At 39.2% G+C, this 13,005-nt stretch overlaps 1 protein-coding gene and 1 pseudogene across 1 annotated transcript in view; both read right to left on the bottom strand.

Annotated features, from left to right (window-relative positions):
- LOC111737543 overlaps positions 1-371 on the bottom strand; it is a 6,875-nt pseudogene extending 6,504 nt beyond the window's left edge.
- Positions 1-13,005, bottom strand: part of WDR35 (WD repeat domain 35) — a 78,281-nt gene that overhangs the window by 63,344 nt on the left and 1,932 nt on the right. Inside the window, exons 3-5 of the mRNA XM_023528503.1 lie at positions 11,745-11,870; positions 11,594-11,613; positions 7,917-7,926 (exon numbers count right to left, since the gene is read on the bottom strand). Coding sequence (XP_023384271.1) covers positions 7,917-7,926; positions 11,594-11,613; positions 11,745-11,870 — 156 coding nt within the window. The remainder of the gene's footprint in view (positions 1-7,916; positions 7,927-11,593; positions 11,614-11,744; positions 11,871-13,005) is intronic.

Below are 13,005 nucleotides of genomic sequence, written 5' to 3'. Positions count from 1 at the left end.
CGGCTGGAGGAGGTGCGATGCTGGACCAGGCAGGAAGGTTCAGGACGCCCGGCATCGCCGGCCGGATGCGGGAATCTCCCGCAGGATGAAGGACCGGAGGAAGAGCGGGGATGCCCCCTGCAAAACTCACTTTCTTGCTCAGGTAAAAGAACATCCTGGGACCCCCGAGAGGACGACCCCAGTCGTTAAGGCCCGCAACTGGAAACGTTCTAAGTCGCCAATCGCCAGTACCAGCGGCTCTTTGAGGCTCCCGTCGCCCTAGCAACCGCCGCCGCCCGGTCGCATCCGGGGCGCTGGGGGACACTTCCGGTGTCGGCAACTCCTCCGCCAAGGGGCTTCATGCGCTTGCGCGGAAGGAGGCCTTGTGCCATCGGCGATCCTGTCCCTAAGGTGTTACAAGTCATTAATTATATGACTTGTAACTCGCCTCTGCTCCTGGGCTTTCCTGCTCATAATTTAGGGCCAAGTCGCCGACCTTCATTGCCCTGCCCCTTCACCTTACATGCCCTTGCCCCAGCGGGCTCGGAGCGCACGCCACACTAAGGATGATTGCGGTGAAACTTGCATGAGATGTCAGTATTAATTTAAGAGGAAAGGCGCTCATTTTCTAATGAGGTCACAATTATTGGGTATTTTGGAAGCCCCGAAGCCCCAAAATTGTTGAAAGGGAAAAATCATTAACTGTATTTGGTTGGTTACTCTTTCGGGCAAATGAAAGGGCAAACATGCGTTTTCAGAGCTTGCAAATCTACCCTTGCGTCTTTGGGGATTGGGGAACACCCTGGAGCAATTTGGGGGTAGGCGTTTGCGTTTATTCTGTTTGTTTTAGGACTTTTTAACAGTTTATTTAAGCTGTTGCTGCAGCCCAAGGGGCCTTATAAAAAGAATATGTATGAGCTTTGGGCCATTGCAGCATATAACCGCCATTGGGGCATAGCCTTCCATTTTTAAATAGGTGTTTTGGCATTTTCTGGCCTGGAGTCAACTATTCTCTTCTACTTTATTTCTTTTTTCAATTCTCTCCTGTCCTTTTTGAATCCTTGGAGAGTTACAAAGCACCACAATTTTAGGGCACAAACTCCCGTGAAATTATTCAAGCTCGCCCATTTTTTATTTATCTCTGGTTTTTCCTTTTACCATTTCTGCAGCTACCACTGTTGATTCCCATAATCTAGTATATACTTTATGCACACAGTAGCTAATTTTACCACCTAGAGATTTTCCCCATCTCAGACAAATAAAGTTCAAATTTTTGACCTGAGTCTGTCACCTCACCCAGCACACTCGAGAATTAACAATGGTCCTAGTGCCTTTCCTACCAAATCTAAACCTCAGCTAAAATCGGATCTTCCTTCAATCCTAAAATGTCTTTACTGTGGTGCCCCCACTCTAAGCATGCCCATATGCTGTCTGCATTCCACCATTGCTCTCTGTTTCCAAGGCCATTTTACATATCCTATGATGTCCCTACCCTCTTGGTCAACTGTACCCAGCCAAACGCACCAATCAAGTCTCTCTGAGACATTCTTTCCACACTTAACCCCCCATTCCACTCAGATAATACATATTCGTTTCAAATGTATATGTATCTGCATTTTCACAGCACCAAACTGTGAATTCCTAAGATATGTTGGCACCTACTCATGGGCTCCCTGTACTAACTAGACTCATGAAGAAAATGAGTATTATCTAAGATGGGATTCCAACCAACTGGTTAAATTTAAGGCATGGTTAGTTGTAGCTAGTTACTAATAGTCACTCTTGAAAAATCACCTCTAAATAACCTTCCCCCAGTCCTTGCACGTGAGCTCTTCTTTACAGCACAATTGCTCTGTGCTCAAATGAGTTTGGGAAATAATACTGCTCAATGTTGTGTCCTTTCAACGGTGTTGAGAAATAACAATATATGTTGCATATAATATATGTGTTTATTATTCATTTCTTCCCCTTAAAGTTTATATTTTAGATTTTTGACTGTTTCTGGGTTTACATCTGTAAGTTATATTTGCTTTTAAGGCATATATATTAATGTACTCTCATCATTATTTTATCGAAATTTAGATAATTTTGTTTCAGTCCCTCTCCCACAACATTCTTGATCAAAGCCTTTCCGTTTAACCTGAAGTTACATTTTTAACCTTAAGAGCATGAGAATAAATTATAGGAAGAGTCACAACATTGTGTTCTTTGACAAGAAACTGTTACATTGTCAACCTAATTCAGTGTAATTTAAGGAAATATGTTAAAAGACAAAATCGGTACAATAAGTCACCAAAAAGAAGCATGACAATAATAAATAGATATTAAGTTTTTTATTACACTAAAGACAATACAAACCAAAAAGAGAATTGAGTAGTACACAATTTAAAGGACTGTTTTCTTCTAAAAGTTATAAGCTTTAAAGCTGAAAAAAATTATACGCATCAAATATATAAGTGAAAAGAAGTTGTTAGGCTTATCACTAACATTTAAAAAGACAACATTAGGTTTTCTTGTTATATGTTATTATGAAATATATTTATTATTTATAAATATATAATTTTGTTGATTGGATCCTAAAGTAAAACGATAAAGTAAATTTAGGATTTATAACACTCTTAATTCACAACTAAAGTTTTTAGTCGTTTGTTCCTTTCTAACATCAGAATGAATGAAAAATGGCATGTAATGTTCACTTGATCTTTGTTAACTAGTTTTAGTTATATGTTTTATAATCCCCTGATCACAACTTCAATAATTAGCAAAAATGAGCAAAAAATGAAAAGTATTAAAGAAACAGTTCTAAATTCTATTCACCTCAATTTAATTAAAGGAACTTTTAATTAAATTCCTTAATTAAAAGTGTAAATACTTTGTACAATTTACACTCTCAGTATTAAAACTGGTTTATACTATAAATACTATCAAGAGAAAATAGATCAAATGTTCCCTCTTAAGTGTGGTTATCTTACTAACATAAACATTTAAAAATTAAATGGCTCAATTAGTAAATAAAAGAATATTGAACTTTCATTCTATTGACTACCAACCATTTCACAGTCATAGCTTAGAGACACTAAAGTTTGCTTTTACTAAAGATCTGGACATTCATTTCCTTAGAAAAAATAACACTGATTCTCCAGAAGATCCTCAAACTACTTATCCAGTAATATTCAAGCATTTGTAATGGCAAATTATTATCAGGAACATTGCAAAAGTATTAAATATATTAAGTTCTCCATATTTGCGGATGAAAATTTTGAGCAATTTAACGATGTATTTGTCCATATTCATTTGCTTGCAACTTCTCCAAAATGTCATCGAGTGGCTAGTTGTTAAGGCCAACACCATTTGTTTTTAGACATTAGAAAACATAGATACACTTTCAAACACTTTAGTACAAGATAAAAAAATAATTGTTTTAGTGTAAATAAAGAAAAAGAGTGAAATTGTTTTCTCATCAAAAGTCTAATATAATCTAAAACTCAGAAATTTTGTTCTTTAGAGAGCTTGATATAAAGCATTGGTCTTCAAACATTTTTTACTCATATGTCCTCTAAAATAATTTTGATAAATAAGTGATGTCTTGAGCATATTTAAATTATATGAAAATTGTCTTAAGTTTTAGTTATAATATATGCAATTTCTGCTATTATAAATATTGAGTCTCTAAAATAAAATTTAAATCAGTCTTTCAAATATATTCCATGTAATATTAACACTATACTGAATTGATACCTAGTACTATTCTTCTAAAATAAAATATTTAAAATAAAGGAATTTGTATTTCTTTGAATTTACATTTCCTTCCCACCTTCTCCACAGAATTTTATTCTACTTTGAAACTTGGAAATCTTTTCTTGATCACTCTCTTATACTTCTCTGATGCAAACTTAAACAACAAGCACACACACATTTATATTGAAATTACCTTTAAATTAATTTTCTTTGACCATAAGGCCTTAATTTTTTTAATCACCCGGATTGAGTTATCATTACAACTATTATGAGCACATAAATGGATCCATATAACAAATATATTACAAATTTTGACATAAAATCATTAAAAATAAAAGGTAAAATTTAATTGAAAAGGTATCGCTTAATGGAATGGATTGAGGGAGCAGTGTCATGAAGCCTTGATTTTTAAAAAAATGTTGAATCGTCTCTTTGTTTTGGCTCTCTGCAGATTTTACTTTTCTAAGAAATTCACCTTGGTAAGATTCAGGTTACCTGAGAGGCATGCCTTTCCTGTGATACTGAAGTGAGAGATGGGACAAGAGAAAGCCAACCGATCCCAAGTAGCATTTCAGGCAGATCGACGTAAGGAAGTGAAGAATTTGGAAACTGGTCCCTTTAAAACTGTCCCCACCCTCTACACACACACACACACACACACACACACACACACACACCCCATACCTCTTGAAAGCCTACTTACTCCTAGAGTATCCCTATCACAATTTGAATACCACTCACCTAAGATCCCTAGGAAGAGTGTTAATTTGAGCTAAGAAAAAAAGACTTCTCCTGAATTACTCCTTTGGCTGAAGAACTGGTTTTGAAAGTTTCTGAGATGGCACCACATTACACTTTGAAATCTGCTTTTGCACCCCTGGGCTAGCCAAAGTGTACAACTATGCGCCATCTGAGCTTTCGCACCCCATTAATCAGGTGACTCATTCTGTGCATGTATAGACTCTAAACTAAGAAAGCCGTAGTAAGGAATCACAGCATAATAGCTCCATCTGTTAAGATGGAAAAGGACTAGAAAAATAAACGGGCAGCTTTTATATGCAAATAGTGAATGGGGTGAAACAGCCTATTAAAGCATTTAAAAAGAACTCTAAATCCAAAAAATAAAAGCTGTACAGTATTACTATGGTTCATCTTAAAACTTAAAGAACATAGGGCCTTATCCTGTGGAATATCCTAAAATGATTAGTTCAACTGCACTACCTAGGTTGGCTTCAGGCAGAAGCAGGAAACCTTCCAGAAAGGATATTTTTGGTGTTCAGCCTCTGCAGATACGAGCTGACCTTATCCTGGAATGCCAGCGTGGCTTTGCATCCACAAGCATCTTCTGTGGAGATGAGTCTTCGTGCTTCTTCAATGACTGATGACAACGAGAGTATACAAAAAGTTATAGCTAATTAGAAATCATAGCAAATCGGGAAATCTGTGATTCTATAGTTCCATTTTTAAGACAACTAGATGCATTTTCTGGAAGGTAAAAGGGTATACGAGCACACAGAAAGAGGAGAAAATAGTTTGGAATGTTAATGTCACAGAAAAAATTGATTTAGGAGATGCTGAGGGCAAGTTTACAATCATCAGAGCTGGGTGATAGTTACATAAGAGCTCATTATATTGTTCTCTATACTTTTGTGATTGTCTAAAATCTTCCATGACAAAAAGTTTCAAAAGGATGATATAGCAGGAAACCAAGAATGCAGAGGTAAGACAATCTTCTTGTGATATAGTGTCCTCATTAAAAAGTGAAAATGAGAAAAACCTTTACTTGTGTGGCCAAAATACGTCAAGGATTAAAACTAGATAATTCCTGATTTCCTATATCAACTAGTATTCTCTTGAATTGTTTCAGTTGAGAGTTATAGTTCTTACCCAAAAATAATTTGGAACTAAAAATTAAGGTTTGTATTGACATGTAAGCAAAGAACCTGGGAGAATGACAATGCTAACTCCTATTTTTTTCTGTAATTCAGTGAGGCAGCTATTCCTACATAGTATCATAGCCCCTAAAGGTGCCTAACAGAAATAAGAGTGACATCACATCTGAGGACAGGGAGTTGTCCTTTGCTCCTACATTTTCTCCCATATTCCACAAAGATATGATATAGGGCTGGGGGACCACATTCACTCGATTAAATATAATCTATCTTCCTGTCTAAATCCTATTGAACCACTTAGGGACGGCCAGCTCAAATCCCATCTCGATCCGTAAATTAGTCAGTAAACGAGAAAGTTTCTACTGAATACCAAGTATATGCCCCTCACTCCCATACAGAATATAAAATTGGCCCTTTTGATACTTTCCCAGTGTCTTGCCTGGTAGACTGTAAGCTCTGTGAGGGCAGGGGCTCGGTGGGATATTCTAATTGAAACATCCCACAGAAATTTGGACAACTGGGTTGTAGCACAATGGAAAGTTAAGAGATGGATCCACTCCTGATAGCATCAAAAAGAATAAAACATTTAGGAATAAATTTAACAAAAGAAGTTCAAGACCTGTGTGCTGCAAACTACAAAATATCGATTTGTCTCCAGTTCCTTCCTCGGAATCTAGCAGAGTACTAGATAGGAAACAGTAGCTCCATGAATACTTGCAGAACAAATAAATAAGTGAATGGCTAAACAAACACGGTCAGGGCCTAAATCGTTATAAATCATACTGGAATTCCACCCCCCACCCCTCCACTTCCAGGAGTAGGAAAAAAATGACCAAGAGCGATTTTTCTTTCTAACTAAAGAGAGGATGGAACCAGATCATGAAGAGAAGAATCGCATGGCTCATTCTGATGACAGCTGGGACCCACTGGAGGATTCCAGCCAAGAGAAAGACTCAGAACTGTGATTCAGGCTTGGCGAGAGGAAAGCGTACTCCTAGATCGTCCTACTAAACGAATTAGGATTAAAGGGACAGTCTTCACCTGAGCATGTCCTCCTGTCTTGATTCAAGGTGAAGCCGGTGTAACAGTCACAGTGGTAGGATGCAGGCCCATCACTCACACAAATGTGCTGGCAACCGTGAGAGCCCAGGGCACACTGGTCGCGAACTGACCAGGAGCAGTGCAGGGAAGAAAACAGTCACACATTACAACGAGAAACTAAACACAGGCTTCTGGTTTGGTCCCAAAAAGTGTTGAGAACAAATTCTTCACTCATCAGCAACAAATCTCCCATGTTTCAGATGAAGCCTATTTTTCTCCCCCACATCTCACATCCCTTTAGCCTCGCCTTTTATTAAATATACCCCTTTTCTTTTTATTTCTTGCTGACATCTGGGGGTGCCTTCTCGGTTTTCCTATCCATAGCAGTGAGGCCGCACTCACTGAGTCCTGATTCTATTCCAGAACTCGCCTTCAGCCTTACCTGATAACCATCAACGACTCCAACATCTCCAGCTCTACATGGATCTTCTTCGCTGCCACCAAAATTATGATTGGGGACCTAGTTGCCCATGGAGCTAAATTCGATGATGCACAAAAAGGACTCTGATGACCAAAAACTTGCCCTTGGTAGTTTACAAAGTGGGGCAGAAAACACTGGCCTTCACACACACACACACACACACACACACACACACACGCACGTGCACGTGCGCGCGTGTGCGCGATAGAAAAATGGTAATGATGATGATGATGTATATGATTGGATAGTGAAGTATGATCCTCTCCATGAAGGGTCTTTCCAACTTTAACACTGATATTCCCTTTCATCGTTAAAACAACTCAGATCATTCCAGCAAAATGCCTAATACAAATTTTCATCCTTCCCCTCATCCCAGCTTAGCAGCCAGGCCAGCTCTGGAGATGACACTGAACATGACTCCACTCCTGGCGCCTTCCTGGGCCTCCGCATTTCATTTAGGAGCCTTCCTACTACCCAGCAAGGAGAAAGCAGGCCATTAGAAGGGATCCAACCGTGTTATGTACCCCAACTTTACATTGCTATCCATTATTACTCCAAAATACATAAATACTAACTCTCCACCATAGTCTTTCTTTTAATGTCGCCCTTTGCTTTGCACCATGAGACGGTATGGCTTAGTGTTTAAGAGCATTTATAACCATCGAAGCAAGTGCCTGAGTTCAAAACCTGGCTCTGCTTGCTATTCATTCGCCAAGTCACCGTGGGCAAGTTACTTAATCTGTCTGAGACTCAGTTTCCTCATAAAGTTGCTGTGAGCACTGAACGTGTCTGTGTCTAAAATGCTAGAACCATGCGTGCACACAGTAGGCACTGAAGAATTTTGGCTACTGGCATCTAAGGCTATTCCTGGAGCCATCCACCCTGATTGAAAATTTTCTTTGCTGTTTCGTGGGTTCCTTTAAAAATAAAATGTTCCATTTTATTCCATAATATCTGTTTAAATGGAAATTCATATTTTTTCCTTTTCCCAGGACTTCAATGTTCCTGGCAGCTTAAAGTACCAAGTGGGATACTTGTAACAGTTTGAGAAGTGTAACCACGAGTCCTCTCTATGTCACCTGAGGTAGCCCCCCCCCAACCCCCGAATAAGCCAAAGCAAGCCACTCCCCTCGCCTGCGCCCTGTCTCCACTCCAGGATCTAAACCTCCACCATCCTCTAAGGCTCCCCTCCAGTCCCACCAGCTGTGTGTCAACTTCCCGGCTCCACAGTCCTTAAGTTACTGTCAGTCCCTCTCCCTGGCTATTCAGTCTCTGCTTTCTTAAGGCGTTGGTTCTTTTTGCATCCAACCTGTAAGGTGCTCAGAGGCAGAAACTCATGCTTCTTTATGCCCCCACGATGCTAGCTAGCACAGTCCCAGCACAGTCCTAGGAACTAAACGGGTGCTCAGTACTCTTTCACTGATGTCATTTTTTTAAAAAGAGAAAATTTGTGATATGTTATTTCCCTTCGTCTCTTTTGAAAAGGTTGCCTAATCTTTCTCCTCAAGGGAGAGGAAAATATACATAAAATCTAAAAAATATCGAATGTGTCAAAGCTAAATACCACCTGGAAGGCTAGGAATTTCTCTTAGGAGTGTTTTTATATTATAAATGCTGCCAGTGAGTTTAAATCAAGTTAATGAGAATGAGCATTCTGGCAGAGGCTCATTAGCCAAGTCATAAGGCTCAGATTCACCGAAGATTGATCATCTAGAAACTGTCAGGGAACAACTTACTTCAAACTTACTGGAAGATCTGTGTGGGTCTAATTCAGTTATTTACAAAGTCTCCTTTACTAACACAATCTAGCTTTAAAATTAACGCTACAGAAAAGTTCCAAGCCAAATTTAAATTGAAAAAAGAAGTGTAATTTCAGCCTATCACAACAACAAATAGTTACTGTCCAATGGATTTCTTCTAAAGTTTCCCATTTGCTTTACAAGCCCCCAGTGTCCAGAACTATAAAATTTTCCTGGATAAGGATTCTACATTCGATTAGTTCTTCTCATATTCCCCCATTCCCTACCTATTTTCCAGTAATTTTCCAAAGTGATCTATGTTTTCTGAATCTAGTGATCTCATTGCCCTCTGGGCAATATGTCCCTTAGTCTATAAGCACAGTAAAATGTCTGAAGCCCGATTCTTTAAATTCCCTTGAAGAATCTCTCTGAATCGCAACTTGGTTTCACTGCAACAGAAGGAGCCAAGTATGAAAGAATTGGTCAAGTGGGCCTTACCTGAGCAAGTTTTGTTATCTTCATTCAGAGTATAGCCCTCATAGCATTCACAGTGATGGGACCCAGCTCTGTCATTCACACAAACGTGCTGACAACCATGTGTGCCAGAAACACATTGATTCTGAGCTGCCAGACAGAAGTCCAGGGAAAAAGTGGAAAAGTCTTTTATTACCCATATATAGAAATCTTATTTGCAGCTAAAAATATGTAAAAAGAAAGTCTATTAAAAACCTATGAAAGCCATCCGTACTAGTTACTCTTACCGGTTAACTGAGTTAAACAAAATCCTACACACACAATACATTTTCTTCTACTTCCCCCACCTCCTTTCCAAAATCTTCTAATATCAAGTTTTTTATAATCTAAGTATCTCAGAAATACTGTCTACAGCATTCCTTTTAGATTTGTTTGTATTTATGCTGAATCAGAGGGATACCAACAGTTGTGTGATTAATTATACTAGATTCAAAAAGACACAGAATTAGAGTTTGAAGAAATTATAGTTCAATCCTCTCCTGTTATAAATGAGGAAACTGAATCCAAAAGAGACCAGCTTACCCAGAGCAGCATCAGAACTCAGGACCCAAACTGTCACTCAATGCACTTTTCTCTGCACTGACATATTATTTTAACTATTTTCTATTTTCAAACTTTTCTTTTTGAAATAGTTTCGGGCATATGAAAAAGTTGCAAAAATAGTACAAAAAAGTCTTGTTCTTCATCCAGTTTCCTCAAATGTTAACATCTTACATATCCATAGCATAAACAATCAAAACTAGGAATTAATACTAATATAATCCTATTAACTAATCTAAAGATTAGTTCATTACTAATCTACTAATCTAACTAATCATTCGAATTTTGCCAGTGATGCGACACCAATGTTTCTTTTCTGGTCTGGGATCCAAACGAGGATCACGCATTATAATAAGTTGTCACATTTCTTTAGTCTCTTCCAATCTATAACATTTCCTCAGCCTTTCTTTGGCACTTTTGAAAAGCACTGGAAAATTACTTTGTAGGATGTCCCTCGGTCTGGGGTGGTCTGATGTTTCCTTGTGATTCTGAAGTTTTATTAAGAATACCACAGAAGCACTGAAGTGGCGGTCCATTTTGTCAGGGGATGCATGATGTCACTATGTGTCATTGCTTTGATGTTAAATTTGATCACTTAATTAAAGTGCTGTCTGCCAGCTGACGCCACTATGAAGTTACTGTTTTCCCTCTGCAGGTAATAAATATCCTATGGGGTGTTATTTGATTTTAACTTATTAAATTGTCTTCCCTGTTGGGCTGGGTACAGAGAAGAGATTGAACTACACGCTCACACATGTGGGCCGTGATACACACATGCTACCCTTTCTAACTTTTCTAACAAGACTCGGAAATGGAAACAGCCAAAGGTGGCAAGAGAGGAAACCAGATCAAGTTCCATCAGTGTGACCTACCCCTCCAACACTGGCCAGGGAGATAGGTAGACAGAGAGGTAGCAATAGTAAAGCCTCCTCCCCGACTTACCTGAACACGTTTTCCTGTCTTCATTCAAGGTGTAACCTTCATAGCATTCACAATGATAAGAGCCAGTTCTGTCCTTCACACATTTATGTTCACATCCATGAGTGTTAAGAGCACACTTATCAATGGCTATCAAAAATGACCAAGACAAATGTGAACACATGAAAACGTGGTAAATAAATAATTATGGACCATATTACACACGCACACTCACACACACACTGCTTGTGGAACGGGACAGCTTGGCCCAAGAGAGCTACTGGGCTAGAAGGTACAAGCCGACTTTGTGGTCTTGGCTCTCACTAAGAGACCCTGTGACATGGGAAAGTCTTCTCCTATCTTTGGGTCTCAGTTTCACTATCTATAAAATGAGAATTAAATGATCTCCAAGTTTTCTTCCTCTCAAAAACTTTTATCTAGGATTTTTTTTTTTTTAATGGGCCTAATTCCCATTCTTCATTGACCATATGTAAGTATTCATATACCAGATGAGTGAGGACCTCCCTAAATTTTCTTCTAGATTCCATGAGCATCTATGGTCACAGAGGGGAAACGGTAGCTTGAATTTAGTTAAATAAAATCCAGAAAAAAATTCCAAATCCTCAAAAGGACAAAGAATTTTGGCCCCCTTCCTTATTAACCCTTTTCCCTATGAATCCTCTTCTCTAAAACTGGTCATAAATACTGTGATAGGCTCATTGATGTATTACCTCACTTTTCTTCTCATGTTCTTTTTGAGAAAAATTGTGATAAACAACAGTAAACCAGCCAAAAGGCAGTTAGGACAAAAGCTTAAGGCCAGTCCAAAACCTGGAGACAGGTCCCCAAACGAGTTCTAGTCAGCCGGTAAGCGGGCCTCACCTGAGCAAGTCTTCTTATCGGCGTTCAAGGAATATCCTTGGCTGCACTCACAGTGGTGCTTGCCATCCCCGTCACTAACACACACATGCTGGCACTTGTGTGTGCCAAGCATGCACGGGTCCACAGCTGTGCAAAGGAATTTGACAGTAGTCAGTGTCGACACGTAAGAAACATTTCAGGCACTTTCTCCCATGTCAAAAAGACATCGCTCTCCAGTTTCTTTCCCATTCTACCTTTAGTTCGCTATAACCACTGGCTATTTGTTCCTGCCTCTGGCTTATAAGAAATACCCTTCTTCAACTAGTAACGCTACTAATTTAAAATCACAGATCTTGTTATCGACTTTCTCAAAGGAGAACGAGGATTTTTAATTTGGAGTGGAAGCCAGACACACATGGGTCGGGCAGCTTGATATCTATTCAGCTTATCTACTTGTCCATGAAAAAGACTTTTGCTTCCCCAAAGCAAGAAATGGGGAGAATGATAATGTATTTCTCATAGTACTATAAGCTAGTTGTCCCATGACAGCCAGAATCTGGTTTCCAAGGGTTCTGTAGTTTGTGTCTGAACAGAATTTACACACAGGCATTTTTCTAGGCCTGAAACTCGCTCACGCTTGGGCAATGATGCATATTTGAACATGCAAATGATAGACAGCACCATGCAAGGAACCGCCTACCTTCTGCATATGTAGCACATGTACACATATGCAACTTCGGGGCCTCAAATATCAGTAAGGGGAATAAACTCATACGCTATATGCAAACAGGTAAAAAGAAAAGAAAGAACAAAATAATTGAGATTACATGAGCTAAACTGTATCTCCATTTTTTCCTTTCTGGAGCCATTTATATCGTGTTGAATTTTTTTCCTAGTGCGATATTTTGAAAAAAGAATCAGTGAATTTAGTCATTTCTGTGAAACTGAGGAGGCCTGTTGGAGGAGGCTGGCACTCCTGTGGCAGGTAACCTGGCCTCCACTGCTTTGGCAACAAGACAAGGCTAATATTTTCCCAAGAACAGCCTTTTCAGCCGATGGACCACAACAAGCTGCTCCTCAGTCTTTTTTTCCATAGCGAGGACATCCCCCCCGCCCCCAGAACAAGCAGGTCTTTTGTACCAGAAGGAAAAGACTGCCACTCACCACTTGTTACTTTATGGCCTTCAAGCTCAATCCCAGGTGCTAGCTATGAGACCCAACTTTGCCACAGACCAGCGTGTCTATGGAAAATCTCTCACTCACAAGCATGGGGGGATTTTCC

Source organism: Pteropus vampyrus, unplaced genomic scaffold (assembly GCF_000151845.1).
Source record: "Pteropus vampyrus isolate Shadow unplaced genomic scaffold, Pvam_2.0 Scaffold28, whole genome shotgun sequence".
Classification (NCBI taxonomy): Eukaryota; Metazoa; Chordata; class Mammalia; order Chiroptera; family Pteropodidae; genus Pteropus; species Pteropus vampyrus.
The sequence above is the reverse complement of the archived record's forward strand: the minus strand, read 5'-3'. Positions and strand labels throughout refer to the sequence as shown.